This window comes from Acanthochromis polyacanthus, chromosome 3, assembly GCF_021347895.1.
Source record: "Acanthochromis polyacanthus isolate Apoly-LR-REF ecotype Palm Island chromosome 3, KAUST_Apoly_ChrSc, whole genome shotgun sequence".
NCBI classification, from domain to species: Eukaryota; Metazoa; Chordata; class Actinopteri; family Pomacentridae; genus Acanthochromis; species Acanthochromis polyacanthus.
In genome coordinates this window covers 29,989,327-30,006,876 of record NC_067115.1, presented here as the reverse complement: position 1 = coordinate 30,006,876, position 17,550 = coordinate 29,989,327, and the positions used below count along the sequence as shown (strand labels likewise).

Here is a 17,550-nt window from a genome sequence, read left to right as displayed (position 1 = left end):
CTCACTTCGTGTCACTCAGTGTCGCTGCACACTGAGCTTTAACACCAACAACTGTGACCAGAGTTATAGTTGTCTGCAAGATACAGCAGTAGCCCAACATTTTGTCAGGATATTCTATTTGTTATTGTGATAGAGCGGTTGACAGTCTTTTTTTGCATGGACATAGTTAATACATACTGTAGGCTGCATATCTACAATCTAAGTACAGAGCAGCTTAATTGAGGATTGATTATCCCCATTTTGTTAATCCAAAGACTGCACTGTTTTGTGTTGCATAGTTATTATTTCTCCCACCTGGAAACCATCTGGCATCTTTTCTGAAAACACAATAGAGAAACCACTTATTAACCGAAAAGATGACCCAAAAAGAAATATTGTTCTTTAGTTAATCCACTAAATTAAATGCAAATGAATGGACTCGATCACTTTCATGCACAAAAAACTGCGACCTTTTAACACTAGAAATATTTAAAAGCTTCAACATGGTAAAGTGTTTGAGTAAAATCTGCTACTGTGGTCTGATTCCTGTCATCTCATATCACCATGATATTTCCCAGCTGTAGTCAGACTAATAAAAGGAGACTGTAAACATTAAGGGCTTGGTCTGATTCCTCATATTACAAAAACATGACACTGGTTGCAAATTTAGAATGCAATATTGGTAATATGACCTTGTTTTATATTAATAATTAGGCCTGCAGCCTCCTCTTCTTACTCAGTCTCTGGTGAGTTGTGGCTGTGGCAACACAAAGCGTGCTAAGTGGTGCTGGGGGATGATGTCATTGTTATGTAAAAGCTGAGCTTGCTTACTTGCTTTGTGCGCCAGTTGGCACCCGGTGACACTGGCACGGCCCTCGAGCCGTTCTTCCACGGAGAAGAAAGGAAGCCATCGCTAGTACCAGGATGGAGCGTTTTACAGAGCTGGGCACAAACCAAAGGCATATTCAGCTTCACAGGTCTGGAGCTCCGGTGTCTGAGTTGGCAGAAGGCCAGAGAGTGTTGGTAGAAAACAGCAAATGTGTGTTTGCTTGGTGGACTCCATCAGAAAAACGGTAGCATCTTGTGGAGCTACGGGTGGCAGCATGTTGAAGTGCAAGTACGAGAGCTGCATGAGCCGCTGCAGAATGCATGCGTTGGAAACTGACTAATCAACAAGGGAGGCGAGTGTGTAGGATGAGATGTTCTGGTTATATGTCCATACATTGGACATATAACATTAAAAAAAAAATACCCTCAATCTGACAAGTCAAACATGGCATCCCCTCCACCAGCTGTAAATCAGGGGTGTCAGACTCATTTTAGTTCAAGGGCCACATTCAACCCAATTTGATCTCAAGTGGGCCAGACCAGTAAAATCTGAACATAATAACTTATAAATAACCACAACTCCACATTTTTCTCTTTGTTTTAGTGCAAAAAGGTACAATTCTGAAAATGTTTGCATTTAATGAACTGTCTTTTTACAAAACATTATGAACAATCTGAAATTTTCTAAGAAAAATAAGATCACTTTCAACATTATGCCTCAGTTTATCATTGACACATTACAACTTACAGATCACTGTGTGTCTACAAAGGAACAAAACATTTAGTCACGTTTCTGGAACTGAATGATATAGTATTTCACTTTATGATTAAAACAACTTGTCAAAATCCAGAAATTATTTTTAAATTTTAGTTTTCTAAATTTACAATTTGCAGTTAATGTCTTCTCTGTAGTTTTTACACTTTGTAAAGTTGTCAAACGGGCCAGACTGGACCCTCTGGAGGGCCACTTTTGACCTGCGGGCCGCCTGTTTGACACCCCTGCTGTAAACAAAGATGGGCAAACCTGTCGTGGCTTCACTCATAGGTTTTCTCTACAGTTGTCTTGTAGTTCAGTGTGGTGGCTGTTGCTATCTTTGCGGTACCTGACCACTCCGAACTCCTGACAAATCCAAAAATGAGCTAAAATGATCGGTCCTGGTCCATAGACTGTCCTAAGTTGGCACCCATCTGTCCCTCAAAGCTGCCACGCCCTTAATTATGCAAAACTTTCTCGCTTTAATGCTATTTAAATGAATGAGTCAGGTAAAAATGTGCCTACTGTATAGCTGCCATGAATGAGGAAATTGGCCATAGCGACCAAAATGTTCTGCACCAGGCTGTAAATAGGTTTATTTCTGCTGTGAAGCTGGCCTTTTTAACATTGGGGGTCTATGGAGATTGGCTCCCATTTGAAGTCATCCTCAAGTGGCCATTCAGTGAGCGGAGTGTGCTGCTTCATCCTCTCTCCAAATGAGCTCCGTTCCACATTTTACACAAAAACACTTAACTCTCATCCTCCCAACCTTCTGCAGAGTCAGTTGGCTGTAGTATTCTTTTAAAAAACCTGTGTGGTTAAGAAGAAGGTGCAATGTGGTGCACATTTGTTGATGGTTGCCAGTCTGGGAGCCACTGACCTAAGGAACTATTGACCTAAACAGTGCACAGATGTACACTACGTCCAAAAATTTCAGGTCACCCAGACAATTTCATGTTTTCCATGAAAACTCACACTTTTATTCATGTGCTTACATAACTGCACAAAGGTTTTCTAATCATCAATGAACCTTTCAGCACCCCTATGTAGATATTCCATTAAAAATCACCCATTTCCAGCTAGAATAGTCATTTACTACATTAACAATGTCTGCACTGTATTTCTGATTAATTTAATGATATCTTCATCAACGAAAACTGCTTTTCTTTCAAAAATAAAGACATTTTTGGGTGCCCGGGTAACTCAACAGGTTGAGCAGTCGACTCATAAACTGGGGCTGTAGTCCCTATACAGCGATCATGGGTTCGATTCACGCCCATGGCCCTTTCCTCTCTTCTTCTCACTTTCCTGTCTTCCTCTCACTATGACTGTCAAATAAAGCTGCAAAAAATAAAATAAGGACATTTCTAAGTGACCCCAAACCTTTGAACGGTAGTGTACATTAACAAGGTCTTAAGCACACAGACGATGTGTTTTGTTGAGAAATGCTGGACTTGGTTTAGATGAAAACATGACAGGACACGTCCAACAACTCATTTACAGTTACAGCTGCAGATCTAACGGGTTGTAAGAGCCCTGTATTAATGACTTATGAACAGCGACAGCCGCCTTTAGTGGCAATATTACTTTGAGAAGCCAGATTTTGGATGCTTATAAATATTCTGACGGTTCCTAATTACAAAGTAGAAGCACAATTGGTTGCAATTTAGAAACCTGCAACAGCAGCAGAAAGGCAAACTCGATGATAAAATGCATTTTTCAAGCAAATGTGCAGCCGTTTGCAGGAAATATTCTACCCGTTTCGCGGTAGGTATAGCTACCATGGGAGGAAGGTTATTTTTGTTCTGCAGATCGCTATGAGTCACACAGAGACTGGTTGGGAGGGAGGAGGGGAGACGAGGAGACAAGACAAGCGAGGCAAGCTGGACTGTTTTCTTCTTGTCAGGGGGAGAAGAAGTCTGAGGAGAGACAGAAACAATAAGGAGGGATTTAGACTCACTGACCTATGTGTTCTTTAGTTTCTTTACTCATGTAAATTTCTCTCTGCCTTCCTTTTAACACCCCTTTTTGCTAGTTCCTCTTGTGCACAGAGGAAAAACAACAGTAAAAGGAACTCAGGCCTCAATAAATATCTGGCAGGCCTGATAAAAGTTGCTAAAACTGTAGCTACACTTAGTGGTAGAGAGCTGCCATACATGCACAAATAAACACACAACAGATTTATTCACAGTGCAGAAGACGTCAATAAAAGGTCAATCAGCTGGAGTCTTAAACACACTGAAACTAATGAGACACTGCAGCGTGACACTTTGGTTTAGTCCTCTGAGGCAAACAAGCAAGTGTTTAAGTGCAAAGACAAGTTCCTCTTTGACAAACGAACATCACAAGGTTCAAACAGTCATAAAGGCTGCTCACACGTAGACCTCAAAGAAGAACGAGCTTTCAAAAACAAATAGCTGTGAGTGAAATGCCAAAGTGCGAGAATCTGTTGCCGCTTCTGAAGACTTCATGAACGATGGCGCGTCCGGATTTTAGTCGCACCATGCAAGGTGACAGGTTCAGTCTACGAAGCGTGAGTTGAGGTTTAACGCAGGAAACTCAGGCGAGACCACCAAATCCATTCGACCACCTGTTTCTCTGATCAGCTGCTAGCAGAAACCCCCAACAGACACCTTTTGTTCACATCTTTGCAAATTCAGCTGAAGCTTTTGACCAATGTTTAAAGATGAACAAGTTGCTATGTAGCTGTCTTTTAGGAGGCATTCCAGAATTGGAGGAAATTTTACATCCCACCCTTCAAATTTCCAATAATCCATGTACAAAATACTAGAACATGCAGTTGTTGTGTAAATGTACTCATCCTGAGACCAAATCTAAAAAAAATACTAGAAGAAAAGAGTGTTTGAAATTATTTAAAATACCAAATAAGTCTGGAGTTCCCAATAAAATGGCATTTTTCTCTTCTCCCACTCCCCTGATGACCAAATTGAATCTGAAATAAAACAGTTAAAATGAAATTTAAATCTCATTTTTTGGGCATTATGTTTTTCATTGGTGTCTCTTGTAATTGTGGGAACATTTTTTTTTACAACTAGAAAAGCACTCAAAGTGCAGACCTCCGCCAAGGATAGAGAGGAAAACGGCAAACCCATGCAGTAAAGGCTCATGAGCTGGAATCAAACCTGCGTGTCTGACACAGTTCTGTTCATGAATCACCTTCTTAACCAGTTGAGCTATCTGGACACCTTGCTCCAATTTGTTGGATGACATACTAACTTATGTTTTTGTCATATTTTGGACCACATACTAAAACATACTTAAAAATTCAAAGTGATCCAGAATCCAGGATCCTTTCCGGATTGCCACCAAAATTAAATCAGCTCTTCCTCTTACCATAGTCTACATCCCCTCAAAATTTCATGTGAATCTGCCCAGGCGTTTTTGAGTTATCTTGCTAACAGACAGACAGACGGACACACAAACGCCGGGTGTCATAACCTCCTTGGCGGAGGTAATCAGCATAGTATTTTAAATAGTAACTATTATGCATGGAGTCCTATTAGCCTAACCTTTTTAGCTGGTAGAAGAAGAAAACGATGAAACACTGGGGTTAACCTCATCGAACAGTTTTCCAAAAGAATGATTAGACAAAGCTATGTCCCCTCTTCTATTATTTTTCAGATTTTCATAACCTTATCAGCCTTAATTGAATGTCTCATTCTACCTCATATTGTCAGGATCTGACAATTTCTTTTTACTGTTTTCCATCAGTCAGTTTGTCCTCTTGGTCAGCAGTAACAGCTAGCTAATACATATCTAGCTTCTACTGCTGAGAAAAAGCTAACATTAGCGTGGATTAGCAACCCTGTTACTGTGATTAGAGCAGGGTTAGCAAACAACAAATAAAACATGGAATAAAAATGGTACCATTGATGTGTAAGTTAAGCCAATCAAGCCTTTGATAGTTTATTATTGATGAATATGGAGCAGAAAACTGCAGAAGAAAAGGTTTATTTTTCAAACATTTTGAAGCTCAGATGTCCTTCAGTTCTGGAATAACCCTTATACTCTTCCTGTAGCTGAAGTTTGTCACAAACATCACAAGTGTCTGCAGTCTTAGCTCCATGTGACGACTTGTTCCTTCTCTGCCTTGACAGTAACTATTTCTTTCCACACGTTGAATGAGGGGGTGTGAGCTCCACAAAACAAAAGGCATCACAAACCCAAAAACACAGCAGCTGTAATGGTAACGTGTTCCATTTATTCTGTCTGCGTGGCTGGAAAATGCCTCAGAGCGAGCAGTGGCCATCAGAGCTACACGATCATGTGAGTCTTTGTGCTTCTCTGCACAGAAACAAGGACGCAATCAAAGATCTTTACTGTTGGAGCAAAACAAATCACCTTCTGGTGTGAGTGTTTTTCACTTACTAGAGCAACTGGAACAGACAGGCGTGAGGGGAAAAAGCTACTTGATTTAGACTGTTTATGCACTGAAAAAGCAAAACAAACATAAAAACCCAGCTTGAAGGCAGGGGTGTGATGTTGAACTGATTAAGCACAGGAAAGACCGCAATCTCTCCCCAAAGCAACCACAACTGTGTCACACAGCAGATTCGACCTACAAAGGACAGGTGTCTGTTTGACATAGAACACGTTATTGGCTGGGTTATGATTATGTGTTGTACTCTGACTCCAATTATTGTGCAATTTTATGCTTTAAGCGTCTTTGTTTTAAGTTGTGTAACACCTCACATAATAGCCTGGGGCTTAAGTTCACTTTTCAGCCGGATGAATAGAGGTTTTGTTTGTGCATTCTAAACAACAAAGTCATTTGCACATTTAGAAAAAGACTGGACACTAAGATGTGAGACTTTGTGTGAATAAATTCCGGTGGCTGTACCTCTGCAGTATCAGACAAAATACCGTTAATGCAAACACTGTTAGAATTGTATCATTATACATGATTACAATTAAAGCTATTTGCATCACATAGGATATATATCAGTCAAAAGTTTGGGGTCACTTAGAAATGTCCCTTTTTTTCAAAGAAAAGCATTTTTTTTCAATGAAGATAAAATTAAATGACATTGTTAATGTGGTAAATGACTATTCTAGCTGGAAATGGCTGTTTTTTAATGGAATATCTACAAAACCCTTAGGCAATTATGTTAGCACATGAATATAAGTGTGAGTTTTCATGGAAAACATGAAATTGTCTGGATGACCCCAACCTTTGAACGGTAGCGTATATTGTGGATTTCCTTCACTTTAAAGCATTAGTAAAGTTGATTTTTCTTAAAAATGTAAAACTTGCATTTTTTACATTAGTATTTCTTTTCTAGTTGTCTTTTTTCCTGCTGTTTGTGTTGAATTTTCCAATTTTTTTTTGGCACATTATTGCATCCTGTACATCAGTGGAACGGTGTGAAACCGTTAGTAGGTGTTTCATCAAAGCGTGTCTTCTACAAGCACTAAAGCAAACTCCTAAGCACAAGGCTCCACGCTGCTAACAGGACTATGGTGCAGATAATGCACATTTTTTTTTGGTCAAATCTTCCGCTAAGGTGGTCAGTCTGATGGATTAGAGCAGGAGTGTCTAACATAAGGGCAAAAATCAGCCCTCCAGAGGGTCCAATCTGGCCCACGGAACGACTTTGCAAAGTTTTCAAAGAATTACAGAGGTGAAAAAAATACTTCCTGTGAAAATATTTAAAGACATTGAACATTATGCAATATAATGTGAGGCAGCAGTATGACTGAGTTTGGGTTGGTGGAACTCTGTTGTTGATGTTCTACCACAACTTTTATGCTTTTTTTTTTTATGCATAAATTTTCTACATTGGCAAGACAGGGATAACTTAACCTTCTTTCTTAGTAGTTCCCACTTGAGTTTGTGTGATGTGGTAGTCAGGATGGGAATTTAACATTATTTCTAGATCTTGACAAGTTGTAAAATACTGTATTGTTCAGTTCCAGATACCTGCGACTAAATGTTTTGTGCCTTTTGTAGATACTGTAATCTGTAAATTGTGATACACAAATGATAAAATGAGGCTGAATATTGTTGAAATTTTGCTTAAGAAATTTCAGGTTGTTCATAATGTTTTGTAAAAGGATTATTCATTATGTAAATGTGAACATTGTCAGAATGTACTTTTTTGCACTAAAACAAAGGGAATATTTTGGAGTTATTTATCGATTATTATGTTATGATTGTACTGCTCACTTGAGATTAAATTGGATTGAATGTGGCCTCTGAACTACAATGAGTTTAACAGCCCTGGATTAGAGTTATTTAGTACCAGCTACGGCTCGCTCACAATTAGTAGAGTACCGAGAGTCAGATGAATAAAACAGTGGTCAAAAGCAGAGCAGCACAAATCAAGATATGCTGCCTTTTATGTCATAGGTTCCCCACTCTCCAAACTGACATGATTTACAAAGCAGCAGAATGTTAAAAAACAACTGTGGTTTCTAAACCCACATTGAGATAACTCTGGTGCCATCTCATCAGATACGATAGTTTTCAGAGCACCGCTCTGCGCTCTTTTTTTAAAAAAGGTCTTTCCCCTTTAAAGGGCATTAAAACCTCAAAAGACAAAGCTGGAGGAGGATAAATATGAGACAGGCTTGTTTTGTACAACCTGACAAACAAATAGGTTCACACTAATGGAACACAACTAATCTATAAATTATTAACAGATTTTTTTTTTTTTTTTAATAAACTGTTAATGAGGCCATTAGTTACAGTTTCATAAATTCTTCATGTTGGACGACTCATTTAGAAAATGCGGTTGTTTATCACGGAGCCTAATCATAACACTACAACCCAGAGTCTCACACACGTGTAGATCGCATGGCGAACAAGTAAAACCAGACACGTTTAAGCCACAGGATGTTTTTCAAACTCGTATCTTAAACCACAAGACTTCATTATTTCCCCCTTTTGCTTTAGGGTTCATTTCAGAGTTGGAGGACATTTGGACTTCAATTTTTATTTTATTTAAAAAAAAATAACCTTCTCTTTTACAGCTTTCTGCTACATATTCTTCAATAATAAATAATAAACTATGAAAGGTTTGATTGATTCAGCTTACACATCAATGGTACCATTTTTATTCCATGTTTTATTTGTTGTTTGCTAACCCTACTCTAATCACAGTAACAGGGTTGCTAATCCATGCTAATGTTAGCTTTTTCTCAGCAGTAGAAGCTAGATATTTAGCTAGCTGTTACTGCTGACCAAGAGGACAAACTGACTGATGGAAAACAGTCAAAAGAATTAGTTTTATCCTGATGACATGCGTAACACTCTACCCATTCATTTGAAAAATCGTTTGATGTCAATTCGAGTGTTTCATGGGATTCACTGTTTTCTTCTTCTACCTGCCGAAATGGTTATGCTAACAGGGTTGTTGTGGGAATATCCATAATAGTTACTATTTAAAATACTATGCTGATTTTAAAAAAAATGCTCCCAAAATTACAAGAGACATCCGTGGGAAAAAAGATACAAAAAAAGGAGATTTAAATTTAATTTTAACTGTTTCATTTGAGATTCAATTTGATCATCAGAGGGGTGGGACAAGAGAAAAATGGCATTTTAGGGGGAACTCTAGACTTACTTGGTATCTTTGCAAATATTTTCAAACACTCTTTTCGCCTAGTTTTTTTTTTTTTTTTAAGATTTTGTCTCGGGACAAGAAAATTTACACAACTGCACGTTTTAGTATTTTGTGCATGGATTATTTGAAATTTGATGTAAAATGTCGTCCAGTTCTGAAATGACCTTTAGCATGACAAAATGGTATAAATGTATCGGTGTGTTTTATTTGTTAAACGTCTCATGGGGTATTTATGTTTGTGTTGGAAATGTTTTGCAACGTATTTAATGGTTAACTTGGGTCATGAGTTAACATTGAAGAGAGAAGGAGTTTCTTAGAAAATTGTCTGTGATTAATCCATTCTAAAAACAGTATTCTGGGCTCCTCTTGCAGGTTTGCTGGTTGGGACCTTGGATGTCGTTCTGGATTCAAGCGCTCGGATGGCCCCGTACCGGATCCTCTACCAGACTCCCGACTCTTTAGTTTACTGGATCATTGCGCATGGTATGTGTGTCTTTATCCCTGTGAGAAAATGCATGCATCTGAAGTAAGGCAGGGACACTTTAGCAGTGCAGGTGTGGGCTACTCCTTTGGTAATTTTACCCCAGCACATCCCTCCCCCAGCTTTAACACATGACGTTCTAACATCCTCCCTTTTCCCATGTCGGCTGCTGGATGCCAAACATTACATCATGCCCCGGTGGTTTTACAAGGAGCGGGTGCAGGAATCGATGTTTTTCATCTAATCACTCGGTAGAGCTTCATCGGGATTTTATGCCGTCAGCTGGTCTTTACAATAATGTCATCTGCATGTTCTCCTCTCTGCAAACTTCCATTCACTCATTCCCCAGTTTTAGGAGCAGGAGTGCTTCGTCGACAGTAAATCATGCAAATGAGCAGCAACACTCCAGACTGATTAGAAGCAGCGCTCTTTTCTGCACCGTCATTAGCACTGCACCATTAAATATGAAAATAGTCCGGCTACACATCGAGCTGAGGCAATTATTTTCAGTATTGATTGATTGCAATTTCCTGAAGCCCTCACTGATCTACTCAAACTGCTTGTTTTGTCTGACCAGTAAACCCAGAGTCCTCCAGCTCACACACATAGAAATCTCAGAAAAGCAGCAAATTATTGCAACTAAGAGGTTGGAAGCAGTGAATCTGAGGCACATCTGTCTGGAAAAATACTCGGTTGACATTATCTGTGACCAGAAATGTTGCTGATTCGTATGTAAGCGATTGACATATTGGTCAATTTACTAATTATTTACAATCGGCCTATAGTTAAGACCTGCTAAAACTGCACACTAAAACAGAACAGAATCCAAGGAACTTTGAAGACATAAATAAGCTTTAAAGCTGTTATGGCTTAGACTCCTGCACATTTCCACATGGAGATTAACTGTAGTGTCCTCCAGTATCTTTTGGCATTTGTATGTATGGAACGATTGCCCCCACTTTAGAGAATTCATTGAAATGAATCAGGATGATGCTTGATGAGAAAGATATTTAAGAATCAGACTACTGTAATTAGCCAGGATTTTGCATTTATTGACAAAGACCATTTGTTTGCGTGCAAGCATGTATTTAATTTAGCTTTCTAGCAAATTGTAAGTATGAGTTTTCCATTTGTGTTCTCTATCTGAAATGGAGGCCTACAAAATACACTGGCCTGGCTTTGAAATGGCATTGGCTCCCCTCCCCTCTTAATTCCTCCTCCCAGAGATAGCAGGAGAGTGGAGCAGTCTGCCAGACGAGGCTAATGCAGTCAGTGTGCACTCACTGAAGGGCTGTTTGCAGCAGTGTGGAGGGATAATGGTTCACAGTGGCGGCCATTACTGCAATCAGTTTGTCCCGAAAGATCTGTTTTGATTTCACACTGCTCAACGACAACAAAGAAAGAGATAGATAGAAACAAGGATATACATTGAATCATTGACGTTGTTGCTGATAGTTTTGTCCTCGTTAGCCTGTCCTCCGTTCTTACACTACCGTTCAAAAGTTTGGGGTCACGCAGACAATTTCATGTTTTCCATGAAAACTCACACTTTTATTCATGTGCTAACATAACTGCACAAGGGTTTTCTAATCATCAGTTAACCTTTCAGCACCATTAGCTAACACAATGTAGCATTAGAACACAGGAGTGATAGTTGCTGGAAATGTTCCTCTGTACCCCTATGGAGATATTCCATTAAAGATCAGCCATTTCCAGCGAGAATAGTCATTTACCACATTAACAATGTCTAGACAGTATTTCTGATTCATTTAATGTTATTATTGTTGGAATAAAACTGTTTTATTTCAAAAATAAGGATATTTCTAAGTGACCCCAAACTGTTGAATGGTAGTCTGTGTGTCAGGTTGTCCTCTGATTGCAAGGTTGGTGGTTAGATCCCCGGGCCAGGCATTTCTGTCGGCATTGGTGTGTGAATGTGTGTCTATCACTGTAAAGCTCTTGGAGTACCACTAAGGTAGAAAGGTGCTATATAAGAGCAGACCGTTCATCATTTACAAACTCCTAGCTCACTTTCTCAAAGCCTGAGGTGATTCCTCCAAACTGCTTTTTTTCCCTCTGAGCATTCCTAAGATCGATCCATCCATCCATCCATTATCTAAACACTGCTAATCCTCATTAGGGCCGCAGGGGGCTGGAGTCTATCCCAGCTGACTTGGGGTGAAGACAGGAGACACCTGGACAGGTCACCAGTCTATCACAGGGCTACACATAGAGACAAACAATCACACTAACATTCACATCTACGTACAATTTAGAGTCACCAATTAACCTCAGCATGTTTTTGGACTGTGGGACGAAGCTGGAGAACCCGGAGAAAATTCACTCATGCACAGGGAGAACATGCAAACTCTATGCGAACCAGGGGTCTTCTCGCTGCAAGGCGAAAGTGCTAACCACCAAGCCACTGTGCAGCCTGTTCCTGAGACCCAAATGTTCAATTTACTATCATAGAAGAAGAATATAACTATATTCCAATCTTTCCAAAAACAGAACTTTAAAAATGGCCTAAATGGTAAGAACATTATCAGAATTATTGCTGCCAAATGTTTTGTCTAATCAGTTAGGCAAATAATTGCTTTAGCTCTGCTCTGCTTCTGCAAACCAAGAGTTTAATGTAAATATTTGAACATCTCTGAAGCATATCATTGTGGAATGGTGCCACTGTATTGCTTCTGAAACATTACACCTCCTGCTGTTAACTCGCCGCCTCTGACTTCCCCGTCCTCCCTCCTCTGCAGGAACCTCCCGTAAAGAGATCACTGAGCACTGGGAGTGGCTGGAGCACAACCTGCTGCAGACTCTGTCCATCTTCGAGAATGAGAATGACATTACCACCTTTGTCAAAGGAAAGGTGCAGGTAAGAACGCTCGCTGTGCGGTCAAAGCCTCAGTTTGGTGTTTGGATTTTAATTCCTTAAAATTCCCGTTAGACATAATGAGGTCACTGTTGCCTAATTTAGATGGAAAGCAATCGATCAATCCATCAAGAAATGCGGCGGAGTAATAGAAGCTGAATGATTTTGTAGTTTGCATTTGTTGCACACAAACTTTGACAGGTGATGGATCAAAAAAATACCAAAGGCTGTAATGCTCATGCAAATACTAGTAATTAATATGCACCAATACAATTTTCAAAACAACCATCAACACTAGCCTATATACATAAATGCTAAAGAATAAGGGAGACCAAAACAAAACAGTTGTTCAGTGATGTTGTGCACATTACTCAGAACGGTCCAGTTGTAAATTTACCCTTCTTGTTTGAGCAGAATGCTGCAGCTGTTTGACTTTAAGGTGTGCCACCACATCCTCCAGCCAGCATTTATGAGATGGCGGTGTGGTCAGTAGCTCAGAGGAGGCTGCATCGGAAAATAGGATCTTTAAGTTTCCCATGGCCTCTCAGGAACACAGCCTTGAGAGGATCAGGTTTTCTTTGAGGGGTGTTAAAATCCACACACAAAAGCCTCCTGCTATGAACCTTAAGCTATTCACCTCCCCTTCAAAAAAGTTTTTCAAATTAACTGCTGGCAAGTTGGATCCAGTGAAATGCAGCAGCTCCCATCTGACATGTAGAACAGCGTGGAATCTGACATTTCAGCTATTAACTGTGCAGCATCAGTCAGTTGAACCGCCGCAGATCTTCACTTTGCGGTCTAAACTTCTCATGTCGCGTCTCATTATCTCGTCTGTCTCTTCTCGTCCTGCTGCAGGGCATCATCGCCGAGTACAACAAGAACCACGACGTCAAAGAGGACGACGACACGGACAAGTTCAAGGAGGCCAGCGCTAAGTTCCGTAAGCTGTTTGGGATGCCGGAAGAGGAGAAGCTGGTCAACTATTATTCCTGCAGCTACTGGAAGGGGAAGGTTCCTCGACAGGGATGGCTCTACCTCAGCATCAACCACATCTGCTTCTATTCCTACTTACTGGGAAAAGAAGGTTAGATGTTAGCCTTGTCATATTCTGAACACTCACACTCACTTAGGGTAGTTATTTTCATTGTCTATCCATCCATTGTCCATATACCGCTTATGTAAATAAAAGCAGAAAAAAGCAGCAAATCCTTATACTTGAGAAGTGGGAACAATATATTCAGCATGAAAATAAACTAATTATGAAAATAGCTGCTGGTTATTTTTCTACCAGCCCACAAATTCATTAATTTAACAAGTTATCTCAACTCAATACTGCTTATAATGATATGTTTCAGCTTTCTTTCAATTTTACTTTTGCTGATATTTAAAGCAAAATCAGAGTGCTGATGCTGGCAGCACAATATTTGTGCAGAAACAGGATTTTTCAATAAATCCATTGGGCTACATCTTATGTACTCTGTCAGCTGGATTCTTGCTTGATTGATGAGATCATGAGAGAATCTACAAGAGCTTTATGCCTGGAGGTGATTCACATCGTTACTCAGACCAGTCAGCACCCGATGAGTAACCACAGGCAGCTATAGGCAGGTTTGAAATGTGAGAACAGTTAAAGTTTGACGAATGGTTCATCCAATCACCTGCCAAGTACTTTGGGAAAATGCCTGCACTTTTTCAAACAGTTTCCAAGGATTACGTTTCCAGACTTACAGTATCTGATGTGTTAGGTTACCTCCTGGCTCATAATGTGCAGTATTTTACATTTTTTGGTCACAAATTGAAGGTCAGATTGTCTGTACAGTCTATTTCATTTATGATCCAATTGTGCTTGACTTTGTAGCTCTGCATTTTAATGCAGGGATTTTACTTTACCAGTAGCTAAAAGCATTTTCTTGACATCTTGTGTCATAGGTTTTGTTTGGAATTTTGCAAACCAGTAAGAGGCATAAGAAGGATTGTGCCAGCATGACAATATAAAAGGACAATGCCAGAAAATATGAAAACGATCCTGCAATTGTTTTGTCACCGAGAACCTCCTCTGTCTCAAATAAGCTCTGTGCATCTCCCTGCCTGTCAAACCAGTTTCACATTTTGGATTTGTGAGGTTGTAGGAGATGCTGTGATGAAGCTAAAAGTACCTGTGATTAAGTGAATTAGGTTATCTATCCCCGACTAGCTTTATTTCTTCATCAAAGAGATCTTGATGTGAGGATTTCTGAAGAAGTCTTTTCAAGGCTGTATTTATTCGAGACATTGTAGTGCGGTAAGCCTTTACACCAGTCAGTACTACGTATCAAACTGTATCATGATGGCATTCTTCTTGTACTCGTCTAAAAGAGAAACCTCTCTGACATCTTAAGCCGTACCTTGAGGGCTCCCTTAGTCCACTAACTCGTCTTATCTGACAGCAAATCTGTCTTTTTCTCTCTCACTGTCAGCCAAACTGGTGGTGCGTTGGGCAGATATCACCCAGCTGGAGAAGAGCGCCACCCTCCTCCTGCCTGACGTGATCAAGGTGAGCACCCGCTCCAACGAGCACGTCTTCTCCGTCTTCCTCAACATCAACGAGACCTTCAAGCTGGCCGAGCAGCTGGCCAACATCGCCATGCGCCAGCTGCTCGACAACAAAGGCTTCGAACAGGACCGCTCGCTGCCCAAGCTCAAGAAGAAGTCGCCCAAGAAGGTGTCGGCGCTCAAGAGGTAGGAGCCGGTGGCAAGCGGAAACACTTATCTGCTCATTAATAATAAATGGTGCTTTTGTATGTTTATGACATTTGGTCGATTGAACAATAATGTGTTGGCAGAGAAGTCAATTATCCAGTGTAATCAACATGGAGTAGTTTTACAAAGGGTCAGTCCGGGTCAACTCAGCGAAGGTGGTTGCTTCACCATCTCAGAATCTGTTGAAACTTTGCGGGAATGATCTTTGGCATCTGAAAGTGGCATCTGAAAGTGACATCTGCCTATTATTTACCTGAAATTCCAACATTTTCATAGTTTTTGACCCATTAAAAATTTTCAATAAATCTCTCGCGAGTTGGAAATTCAACGAGATGCCACGTTCAGACGTCCATATCTCCTGACGTTAATGTCCTAGAGTCTTCAAATTTTAAGGAAATGTTCAGAAATGTCTGGTGAATGGAGAGAATGCTGCAAATACTGACAAACAAGCCTCAAACCAGTCAAAAGTTTGGACACGGTGGGTAGAACCAAAGATCTCAATTTTCATCAGACCAAAGCACAGATTTCCGCTGGTCTAATGTCCATTCCTTGTGTTTCTTGGTCCAAACAAATCTCTTCTGCTTGTTGCTTTTCCTTAGTAGTGGTTTCTTAGCAGCTGTTTGACCATAAAGGTCTGATTGGTCAGTCTCCTCTGAACAGTTGATGTAGAGATGTGTCTGCTACTAGAACTCTGTGTGGCATTTATCTGGGCTGTAATCTGTTTTTTTGAAGAATCAAAAATATAAAACACGTTTTGACTTATTTTACACTTTTTTGTTTACTACATAATTCCATTTGTGTTCATTCATAGTTTTAATGCCTTCAGTGAGAATCAAAAATGTAAATAGTCCTGAAAACCAAGAAAAACCATTAAATGAGATGTGTATATCTCTAATACCTAGGATCTGTCTGATCAATGTTATTGTAAAAATACTTGCTGCATAACATTACTAATGCTGAAGGATTTCATGTGTTATTGGAAATGGGAGTTATCGCCAGTCAAGTGAAAAAAGTAATGAATTTCCAAATAGCCAGATGCACATCTTGAATCATAGGTAGGTTGATGAAATTGGGGATCATAAGAGATGGAAGTGTCATCTACTTGTGTGCAAAGTTTCAATATCCTTCCATAATGCCTTCATTATGAATGATGGAATGATCTTTGGCTTGCATTCAGATGCCCAAGATCATTCTTACAAAGTTTCAAGAGATGCTGAAATGGTCAAGCAGCTGAGTTGACACGGAATGACCCAAAGTACAATGGTATAAAATGGTGCGAGATTTGATTTTAAAGTTTTAACATCAGGAGCACAGCAGCTATGTGTTATGAAACACAAGAGTACAGTGAGTTGGAACTATAACGTCTACTGTAGATCTGTGGCAGGTTTCACTTTACTGTCTACACAAATATTTCACTGTGTAGATTTATCCATTCATCAAGGCTGGGAATAAAACTACTGTACTTTATCTAAATGTATATGCAAAAGTCTATGATCTGACATGAGAGTTTTGCATTTTTTAGAGATCTGGATGCGAGAGCGAAGAGCGAGCGTTACCGTGCGCTCTTCCGTCTGCCCAAAGATGAAAAACTGGACGGACACACGGACTGCACCCTGTGGACTCCCTTTAACAAGATGCACATCCTGGGACAGATGTTTGTTTCCACTAACTACATCTGCTTCACCAGCAAGGAAGAGACGCTGTGCAGCCTCATCATCCCCCTGCGTGAGGTGAGGAGTCTGCAGATTTTGGAAATAAATGTGCCAAGTAGGTAAATGGCATGTAAATATGCTTGGTTGTGTTTGATGATGTCGATAAGAGAAGCGTTGTCACGGCCCATCTGCTCTGGAAAGATGTATACACAGTGTACAACATTCAGCTGTTATGCTGAATCACAGTCATCCATTTTGTTTAGTCGCACCAGCTATTTATATACCCGCTACTAAGTTTCTGTGTAAAGCCCTCACTAACTTCTGAGTATCTCCTGGCTAGTTATGAACATGTGTTTTACAAAATCATCTGGTTGCACCTTTTTGCGAAATGTCTTTAGCCTGTTAAGACCTGAGGAAATTGGTTGCTAGGAAACACTCGCAGCACCTTCCAGTGACAAACAAACATGTGAACAGCAAGTCGCTGCAGCATCACAAGCTGTAATATAACCAGGAAAAATTAGTCCAAGGGCCCAAATGGTAGTATTGGCACCATGAAAACTTCAGTAATAATCCTGTGTTATTGTGGGTATGACTCATACATATATTCATATGCACATATAAAAATACACTACCATTCAAAAGTTTTGGATATAGAA

General features: G+C 40.0%; 1 protein-coding gene across 1 annotated transcript in view; it reads left to right on the top strand.

Annotated features, from left to right (window-relative positions):
• Positions 1 to 17,550, top strand: part of tbc1d9 (TBC1 domain family, member 9 (with GRAM domain)) — a 33,846-nt gene that overhangs the window by 2,621 nt on the left and 13,675 nt on the right. Inside the window, exons 2-6 of the mRNA XM_022221847.2 lie at positions 9,520 to 9,630; positions 12,388 to 12,506; positions 13,359 to 13,587; positions 14,960 to 15,221; positions 16,765 to 16,972. Coding sequence (XP_022077539.1) covers positions 9,520 to 9,630; positions 12,388 to 12,506; positions 13,359 to 13,587; positions 14,960 to 15,221; positions 16,765 to 16,972 — 929 coding nt within the window. The remainder of the gene's footprint in view (positions 1 to 9,519; positions 9,631 to 12,387; positions 12,507 to 13,358; positions 13,588 to 14,959; positions 15,222 to 16,764; positions 16,973 to 17,550) is intronic.